Raw genomic sequence first — 10,420 nt, 5'->3', positions numbered from 1 at the left:
ACGATTTCCCAAATCTCATAATCTAAGGCTTGCAAGTAAATTCTCATCCTAGTTTTCCAATATGGGTAATCGTTTCCATCAAAGTAAGGTGGTCTAGTGGTGGACTGCCCTTCCCTAAATGTGGAATCATTTTGAGTTGCCATTGATCTTTAGCTCTAGATGGTTAAATCTAAATAAGAGCACCTCGCTCTGATACCAAATGAAATACAAGTGTGCAACCCAAGAGGGGGGGTGAATTGGAATTTTAAAAATTTATCCTAACAAATCCACACAACAAGCAATCTAATGTCTTAACAATAATTGAAAATAATAAGTTCAATAATAGCGTAATAATTAAAGAGTAAGGAAGAAGAAAAACAAACACACGAATTTTTACGTGGTTCGGCAATCCCCGCCTACGTCCACGCCTCCAAGCGATCCAAGCTCGAGGATTTCACTAACCAAGCCTTTCCGAGGCTTCAACCGAATACAATTGACTTCGAGGTGTCAATAAACCTTTACAATGAAGAGATTATCTCCCAATCTCTCCACTCAAGTGTTTCACTCACTCAAATTCTTACAAATGAAATGAAGAAATGAAGATTACAATAAATCTCACTCAATGAGTAGATATACAATGATGAAGAACAATGAATGATTCAATGTTTTGTGTTTGACAAGTTGAAGGCTCAAGATATCACGTGTGCTTTTTGTTCTTGCTTGTTGGAGAGGTTCAAAATGAGTTGGATTTGAGTTCTTATAGCTTGAGCTCGAAAACTAACCGTTGCTCACATTCTGGGCTAACCGGTTTGCCGTTTAATGGAATCCGGTAAGCCGGATTTATGTTACCGTTAAGGCAAAATTCAAAATTTTGCCTAACCGGCTTGCTGGTTTCAGGAATCCGGTAAGCCGTTTTCGTTCTGGTGTTTTCTGCCTCGAATTCGGCCTGCCGTTTATCAGTATCCGGTAAGCCGCTTGCTACAGTAACTGCTACAGTAAAATATTTCCCGAAATTTACAGTTTAACCCCAAAACTTTATAAAACTGTAGTATGACCCAAAACGTTATAAAAATTTGCAAATAGGTCCAATTTCAGAATTTTAAATAATACTTTCTCAAACCCACAACTTTCTGAAATTATGACTTCGCCCAAACTTTATGAAATTATAGAATGGCCCAAAAACATTTAAATAATTTCAAATAGGTCCAAATCCGAAATTTAAAATACTATCAAAGATTTTAAAATTACTTTCATTTTAGTCCAAAATGCTTTAATTCCATAACATCATTTTCTTATTATAAAAGCACAATTCATAAATCTTTACTTAATAAATACATGTGGTTTGTTATCATCAAAATCAATATTTATAGCCATATAGGCTAACAAAGTAGAGTTTTATTATTAATTGAGTTATAATCTCTAGTAATTAAGATTTTTTTTGTACTTCCCATCGGTCAATAAATAAATTAATTCCACAACCATCAAATGCAGGTTTTTTTTTTTAAATATGTCTGTAATTAGAATGCTAAATTATAACAGTAGTATTAAAAATAGCCAATCTCACAAATCATCAATTGAATTTAAGATAAATAGAGTTTTATTATTAATTGAGTTATAATCTCTAGTAATTAAGATTTTTTTTATACTTCATTAAAGTACCAATAATGATATTCATCATTAAATCTTATTATTTTTGATATTTTTTAAGGTGAAATTGTAATTTTCGTTTTGGGGGTAAAATGTTTATTTTTTTAAGTTTCTGTTAGTTTTCTTAACGGATTTCAAACGGAAGTGGAAAAGTGAAAAAAAATGTAACTTTAGGTGGATTTCAGCCAAAAAATAAAAAAATTGTATATTTTTAAAAAAAATATAAAAAATTAGTGGAGGATATTTTCTCTTTATTTATTAATTCTTTTTCCTACAAAAACAAAATTGGGTCTTACGTTTCCTTGCAACTTTTCATTCACCTTTAGCAATTATAATCTACAAAACCAATCACAACTTTACTTTCCCTTGCCGTGGACCCCGCAAACCGAACAAGATGAACCCAAACCAGCAAAACTCACAGTACGGTATCAACCACTGAATGATAAAGTACAATGAATCTGTCCACTTGGCCGTTCGCCAGATCAGTTTCGCTTACGTGGCACCCTAATACGCGCCAACGCACAACTTGAAACAAAACTGCTCGCATAGAATCGAAACTCTCACGTGAGGGCCGCATTCAACAATCCGAAAGAACCTTCTCTAAATCAATCTATAAAAATGCCACAAAACTGTCGGTTTTAATTCTCAGTTTCTCTCTCAAATATCTGTAGAGGTAGAGCCAATTCCAGCTCTCTCTCTCTACTAAAATCATGGCGGCATCTCAGGCAAGTCTCCTCTTGCAAAAACAACTAAAAGGTATCCATCGGAAAAAGCGTTTTTTTCCCCATCAAAATTCATGTATTACATGTTAGTTTTGATGAGTGTCTATTTTTATTTGTTTGTTGATTTTGATGATCGGTTTGTTTGATATGCAGATCTTTGTAAGAACCCTGTTGCTGGGTTTTCTGCCGGGTTGGTGGATGAGACAAATATCTTTGAATGGAGTGTTACAATTATTGGACCACCTGATACTCTTTAGTATGTGTTTTTTTTTTTTAATAGTTAATTTGGTTTAATTCTTGTGATTCTATTTTTATTGTCTTTGTTTTAAAGCTTTTGGGATTTGGGTTTTGTTTAAATTTTAATGATTCTATTTACTGAGATTAGATCAACCCATCGGATTATGTTTTTGGTTTATTTTATCAATTTACCTGGGTTTTGGGTACTTGGGATATTTGTTGATGTGCTGCCGGGATTGTATTGGGTTTTATCTATTGTTATCACCTGAATTCTGAATTTAGCCGGATTTTGGTATACCTTTAAAAAGTTGTTGGTATCGGTGCTTTCTAGAATAGTGTGGTTTCTAATAGTTTGTTTAGTATTTTGAAATTGGGTTATTTAATTGCTTTTTAGGAAACTGTTGCTTGCTGATGATCTGCTGTAGTAGTTGCTGGGTTTTAGATATGGTTGATACTAGAGATCACTGCTTGGCTTGGCTGTGATATTAGATTGGGTATTTTGGTTTAATTTTGATAACTTGAAAGCAGTAACAAATTTTTGTTAAATGTATTATTCTCTACTGTTAAAGTGAATTCTTTTTCAAATTGGTTCACCTCTGCCTCCTTGTTTTACTGGTTGTAAAAGTCACCATATTTATCGGTTTTGTGCAGAGGCTATGGAGGCATGCATGTGTTTCTCTCTTGTGATTTCAGGATGCTGTCCAACATCATATTCTTGAATGCATTTAATGTTTGGTTTGAATGGTCTTGTTGGGTTGCAGCTATATAACGTATTTGAGATGTTGGTTTGTACCATATTTTTGTGTTCTTTGAATTGAGCAGTGTGTATGATTTTGTTTCTCTGCATGTGGTGATGTATGTGGTTTACGTATTTGTAATCACATTATCTAGGTGAATAAGCTGTTTTTCTTGGCTTTCCTTAATTGCTTAAAGGGATGAATTGTCATGTGTTTTAAATCTTTTTTATTACAGTGAGGGGGGATTTTTCAATGCCATTATGAGCTTTCCATCAAACTACCCTAATAGCCCACCTACAGTGAAGTTTACAACAGAGATTTGGCATCCTAATGGTCAGTTGCTGTTTACTATTATATACTCCAACTTTCTTTCAACATATAGATCATTCTGTCAAAATGACTTTGCTTGCTTCCTGTGCTACAGTCTATCCGGATGGGCGTGTCTGCATATCAATCCTTCATCCTCCAGGTGACGACCCTAATGGATATGAGCTTGCAAGTGAGCGCTGGATGCCTGTTCATACTGTATGTCTTCTAGATGTTAACTTGTTCTCCATCAATGCCTATAGTTAGGATTCTGTCTTTGTGGCTTTTATCAGTTCTATATGCATATTTAAATGTTACAAATGTGTGGCAGATAGCATTTTTAACTCTTTTCCGAAGATTGTAGCTGGTAGGTTAAATTCTCAAATTTGCTGGAAAGGATTCAACATATGGTTTTACTGATTAAGATAGAAGATGATTAAACTTAACAAAAATACCTCAATTATCTGAAGTAGAATGAGGTAAAAGTTTGTTGTTTTACATGTTAGAGAGATTTGCCCTAGTGGGAAAGTGTTTGAATGTCTGGGGATAGTTAATTGAGCTTTTTCAATTTTCTTTATTAATGAACAGGTCTGTTGATTGTAAATCTTTTAAGTTAAACTAAATTCCATTTTATAATTTTATTGCAGATCTCTTTTTTATGTGTCTTTTTTTCAAGTGTGCCAACTTGAACTTTGTCTGTTGATGGCACCTTGATTTGATCAACGTTCTTTTGCAGTAATTTCCTTTAATCTGTCCAATAGTAGGTTTATGTTTGTATCCACCTGCTAATATGCAGTGGGAAGTATTAAGCATCATTGTTCGACCATTTTGTTTTACTTCTATTATACATTAGTTTTGGACATGATAACGTATTTACATCATGTGACTGTTTAAATGTGATAGGTTGAAAGTATCGTTTTGAGTATCATATCAATGCTTTCCAGTCCTAATGATGAATCTCCTGCAAATGTCGAAGCTGCAGTAAGTTATCTTTGGGTGCCTTAAATTTGTATTTCAATTTTGGCAATGTTACGTTTCCTTTTTAATTACTATTTTCCTAATTTTCTTGCATCAGCAGCTTTGTTTCTATTATTTACTTATTTATTGCCTGAAATTTTATTCAAAACTTTCCTCATATAAACTTTGAATTGACATCATAACAGTGAACCAAACTAGTTTGGTGGTCCATATGTAAGAGCATTAACTTTGAGTTGGATAACTGGGCAGATTTTAATTATGAGGTTGACAAATCAAGTCAACTTTGAAATTTGTCAATGTGCAAATTTGTATTCATTCTAGTCTGACTTACTTGTAGGGTCTCTGAATTGTTTGAAAATTGAGACCTAGGCTGAATTTCATTTTTTGTTGTTGCAACTTTCAATTCTTGATGTAATCTTATCTAAGTCGTATATGTTTGCTTCCAACTAAGATGTAAGTGCTACAAGGTGGAAGGCTGACGAACTCGGTCCTGCTAGCTGAGTACTTTCATATGGAAGGAATTGGTTGGTCATTAATTTTGAGTCTTGTAGTATATGGTCCTCAATGATCAAAACAAACCAATTTTGGAAATTTCTTCTCTCATGTGCATGGTTTGATGCTGATTAATTGTCAGTTCTCATCCATTTAACATCATTGCAATGAGTTTTTGGTTCATATGAACTGTTTTCAGTTATGCCTCCTCCCAACATTCCAAACATCCTTGCCTAGTCATGTGACCCGAAACCACATAATGTAGGTTGTCCAAACATAACCTGTTCTCAATGCTGTCCTAAATCTATGAATTCTTTTCTTGAAGCATGCAGTACAACTCATCTTAATGATTATTTGACATTAGGGGGTTGGTGGTTCCAGCATATCAACAACTTTCATTTATTGTGTCCCTCCTGCATGGTTCACATTTCATTCATTATCAGGTCATGGATGGCTCTCGTAAAAGATAATCTGTTACATACTTTTCTGAAGTGCGTGTTTCATCTTTATTGCAGAAAGAATGGAGAGACAGGAGAGATGACTTCAAGAAGAAAGTAGGCCGCTGTGTGAGAAGATCACAAGAAATGTTGTAATCCAACTGCAGGCACTCTTTTTTTTCTCTACCTATGTGTTTGTACGGGAAATGTCTTGATTTAATTGTGTGGGGGGAACTGGGTTCTGTGGGTACTTGGTCTTGTGTAGACTGGCATTTTGAAGTTCTCTCAACCATCTCTCTCGTTTTCTCTGCATGGTCAAGTCACTGTAACGACTGGGAACATCCATGTATTCAAAAGCGTTCTTTGGTTAGTTTTAATCACAAATGTTCTGTCGTTCTCTAAGTTCGTCTGAAGATTGCTCTACTCAGAATGGCTTGTGGTTTGATTTCAAAAGGATTCCACCGTGATCTTTGCTGCTTTTGAATCTTACCGAGCCCACAAGCATTAGATGTTTTCTTTTAGATATTTTTGTCTGATTTTTTACTCATTAATTCTTACACTCCTCTTTAATGTGCTATTGTTGTTACGCTTGGTCTTGAAGTAGTAGCCGTCGTGCTCCTTTCTGCTTTTGCCTCATGATATTTTTTCATATATATGCTTCTTTCAACTCTTCCTTCGTTCTAGTTCGAGGGGGCGTTCTCATCGAATTCAAACGTCTCTGCTGATCCAATTACTTCCATGCAATAAAAGCTTCTTCGCCAGATGAATATGATCAAGACCAAAAGATACAACCAAAACAATAAGTACATTAAGGAGTGTTAAGAGTTGTACTATGGAGGAGCGTTGAAGTTAATGCACTGATCCGTTAATTAAAAATCAAGCGGATTTTCAAATAAATAATCCAAGCTTAATCTAAGGGTTAAGTTGTTAGCCACTACTTACTGTGATATTCGAACACCATCAAAAGTGGAAAAGTATATATATATAGGGTAATTTTTGGATACCTCCCCTGAGGTTTGTCCTTATTACACTTAGAGAGAATGTATGCATATATTGACATATAGCACCCCTGGACTTATATAATCGTTAGGATGCCGTTTGCTCTGTTGATGAAAGTACAATAATACCCTTCATTCCACAGCACAACAACTGACAGTACTTGTAGCAATGCAGAGTTGCAGACTTGACAATACTTGTAGCAATGCTGCAGAGTTGCAGACCGTCTGTTGTTTTTTGGCGTCAAATGCATAATAACAGTGAATATGTATTTTTTTCATTCGCAAAGCAACAGCACCACCAGATTCTGGTACCCCGGAAGTGTTGGTGATACCAGATGAAACACTATCAGTGTCATCAGAAGTTACAAGATCACAATACTCATTCATCAACAAATTGCCATCTTTATTTTGCTTAGCATTATTTAAATCCAAGCTCAATCTACTCTCATTTTCAATAAAATATTGGTACCACGACTCAGCCACCGCCCCATATCCATACCCAACGAACTTCTTACCCTCAACACTAGAATCCAACATCCTTGACAAATCGGATTTCCTTGCTGGGTCCTCCCCGGCCAAGGCTGATCTCTCACTGGAGTCCCTCTTCTTGTCTCAGGAGTTGCCTTAGCTTTAGTCTTACTAATAGGAAGTGAAAAGGCCTCACCTTGAAACGAAACGGATAGGCTCCTAGTTGAAGTAATAAGCATCCTTGTTATTGTTGAAAGCTCTTGACTTGAATTGCTTGCTTAGAGCTTGAAACTAGGGTAATAGCCCTTGGACTAGAACCAATCACCTGCCTCCTTCTATCAACAGATTGTGATCTTTTAGTCCCCAAAGTTGGTAAATTCGATGAATTTATTGAACGAGACACAAGTAGAGAAGAAAATCTCTGGCTCTGACTCTTGACTTTTTGCTGTTGCTGTTGCTGTTGTTGAAGATGAAGATGAAGAAGGAGAAGGTGACAAATATCTTGAAGAGACAAATCTTCCTTTAGGTTTCCTTGTACCATTAACAATAGGAACATTATGCGCATTGTTTTTTCAGAAGGCAAAAGGGGATGCCTTGACCTTGTCCTTGGGTTCTCTTCAGAAATGGCAGCCACCATTATCAGAGAAACTGTAGAAATAAAATTTAAAAAAAATCTTTTTTTTCCCTTCACATTGCCTCATCGTGAAGTCCAATGTTACTTTATCAATCATTTTTATTTTTGGCACTTTAACCCAGAAAGCATTTGATTTTGTTCGGGGCAAGAAACTGCTGAAAAAAAATAAAACAAGGCTGAAAAAGATTAAGAGATATGGGAGAAACAGAAAAGGGCGGGTGAGTTTTATCTTATTTTCAGTTAATGAAATCTTGATTATAGTTTATCAAAGTGTATTTATGTCTTTATTGTTATTTCAACCCAATAATTTGTCTTAAAAAATTCAACAATTATTAAATCATTGTCGTATTAAAGAAAAAAATACTTCTTTTCAACATTATACTTCAAATATATTGATAATATAATACGACATTCCGCAGTGCAGAAGCTCATAAATTTTAAGATGTAGATTTGTTATATATATAATATAGTATATTAGTATTTTTATTATTATTTGTTCAATTAACTAATACACTTGTATATAGTGAAATACATATTTTAAAAAATACAAACGTTTGTACTTAAAAATAATTATATTATTATTATTATTATTATTATTATAAATAATTTGTTGAAACCTCCTAAACCACTTGTGGAATAACATAACCCAAATATATAAATTCATAATAAATTGGAGGTGTTTATGATCGTGCTAGTGAGTGATTCCTAAGAAAATGAAATAATTTACTTCAATGATAAAACAATACCCAAAATTATTAGTTCAAATTTTTCTTAAGGTTTACAAGAAATATGCAGTGTAGAGTTGTCTTTTATTGGCAGCATGTAATTTGGGTCATGAAGCAAAAAAATTTATCCCATTTAATAAAAACAATAAATTGTGAGAAAATAAGGGAGAAGTTCAACATAAGTGAAGATTCTTTAAATTTTTTTAAATTTAATATTGATTATGTGTGCCTTACACGGACATCAAAGAGTGAGATAAATGAGTGAAAATATGCGGGATTCAGTCGGTCATTGTGATGCACAATGATTTTTTTTAATCAGTTCACGGCATTTTTTACGATTTTAAAATTTAAAATTTGTAATTACGTTACTGTCCTTAACTACCAAACGGTATCCCAACCCTTATAAACGTCCAGGGTGCTATATGTCAATATATGCATACATTCTCTTCAAGTGTAGCAAGAACAAACCTGAGGGGAGGTATCCAAAAAATTACCCTATATATATATATATATATATATTTTTTTTTTTTTATTGATGTCAACATTATCATGGCAGTGACGTTTCAGTGATGTGAACTATCATTTTTCTTACTGACCGCTGCAAATAAGTACATTTACTGTGTAAAATACCGAACCACTACATAATTTAATTAGTTAAAAGTTAAGCAAGTACAACTGCTTCTCTTCAGTTTAGTTAATATTCTGGCGTCACTCTTAACAACTTTCAACTTTAATCAAATACTCTCATTTAAATAAATGGGGAAAAAAAACCTTTAATCAAACACAACCTTTCCTCAAAGACAATTACAAATTCTATGTTAACCCATCATACAAACACGAGCGCACACACTAAAAAGCAAAAATGGACTCGACTATTAATTTCCGCATGAACATGATGAAACCATCAAAATTAATGGAACAGACTACTTAAACACAAGCTTAATGAAGAAAATTTATGGGTACTGCTTTTCTTTAACCATTAGTTATTATAAAAATGTCGTCAAGAAAGAACAACATTAATTACATCCTTCATTATGATTTATTTTCACGATATGGCATTCATCCATTCCCCTTATTTCGATGCTTGTACGTAGCTCCCCATTCTTTATCCTCCGGCTCGCTCACCGGCACCGCACCGTTCTCCACTGCCCTCTGAATTTAACAAGTGTAGCATTAATTATTGTAATAACACACACAGCATGTACAAGAGATGTATATGAGATTCAGATAATCCCCAGACGCACCTTGTAGGCAGCATCAACGTCTGCATAAGCAAAACAAACCTCGATCGGCTGTCTTTGAGGGCTGGATGGAGTCTGAACCGAACCGGTCAATTCATCGGTCTCGTGCTGGTGCAATCGCGTGAACGCTTTCGTCGTCTGTCCACTCTCCAGCTCTCCCCATCTGTCAGTCGGAACCGAAGCACACACAATCTCATTAATCAATCAATTAATTAACCGATATAATAATAATGTTTTGAATGATTAAATATATGCACCTGTGAGAATGATCTAAGGTGCGTACAGTGTAATCAAAGGCTTTGGCGTAGAAAGCTACAGATTTGGCCACGTCCGTGACATAGATAACTGTGTAGGCAAACACTGGACATAGATTTGATGCTGCCATTTTACTCTTGTTATTTTCTTCGATCCTGTTCTGCTTCTCCACTTGGTAATAATCGGTCAACTTCGATCTCAGGCTTATATCGAGGATGAGTTTGTTTTGTTTGAACAGATATGACATCAGTTTACACGTGGTGTCTGATTATCTACGTGGGCTTCATGCAAGCTCTAAACAACTCTGATGCTGTCACCTGGCAGGCAGCGTCAGTGATGAAATTCGCTTGGTCTAACCTTGCGTCGTCGCTGCATGCAGCTATAATAAAACCCAGTTAAATTCAAGTCATCAACAAATTAATAATCAATTAGTTAGACGCATATCAAGCGAGGAAAAGATGTTCATAAATTTGTATCAAATCGGCTGTGACAAAATCAAGAACCGAGTTCAGAATAGCTGAGTTTGGTCCACAAGCTAATTAACATTCAATTAGATACATTAAT

The 10,420-nt window shown here is 34.8% G+C and overlaps 2 protein-coding genes across 2 annotated transcripts; one reads left to right on the top strand and one right to left on the bottom strand.

Moving 5' to 3' along the window:
* Positions 1–2,207: 2,207 nt before the first annotated feature.
* Positions 2,208–6,164, top strand: LOC18033622 (ubiquitin-conjugating enzyme E2 7). The gene is made up of 6 exons (XM_006424731.2): positions 2,208–2,382; positions 2,502–2,604; positions 3,558–3,655; positions 3,747–3,847; positions 4,532–4,609; positions 5,614–6,164. The coding sequence occupies exons 1-6, from the start codon at positions 2,337–2,339 to the stop codon at positions 5,689–5,691; spliced, it is 504 nt and encodes a 167-aa protein (XP_006424794.1). The 5' UTR covers positions 2,208–2,336; the 3' UTR covers positions 5,692–6,164.
* A 3,255-nt stretch (positions 6,165–9,419) lies between these two features.
* LOC18034728 (uncharacterized protein Mb0911c) lies at positions 9,420–10,008 on the bottom strand. Its single transcript, XM_006424727.2, has 3 exons — positions 9,859–10,008; positions 9,605–9,764; positions 9,420–9,512 (listed from the first exon to the last, which is right to left on the bottom strand). The coding sequence occupies exons 1-3, from the start codon at positions 9,984–9,986 to the stop codon at positions 9,420–9,422; spliced, it is 381 nt and encodes a 126-aa protein (XP_006424790.1). The 5' UTR covers positions 9,987–10,008.
* Positions 10,009–10,420: the final 412 nt, after the last annotated feature.

This window comes from Citrus clementina, unplaced genomic scaffold (genome assembly GCF_000493195.1).
Source record: "Citrus clementina cultivar Clemenules unplaced genomic scaffold, Citrus_clementina_v1.0 scaffold_8, whole genome shotgun sequence".
NCBI lineage: Eukaryota > Viridiplantae > Streptophyta > Magnoliopsida > Sapindales > Rutaceae > Citrus > Citrus x clementina.
The sequence above is the reverse complement of the archived record's forward strand: the minus strand, read 5'-3'. Positions and strand labels throughout refer to the sequence as shown.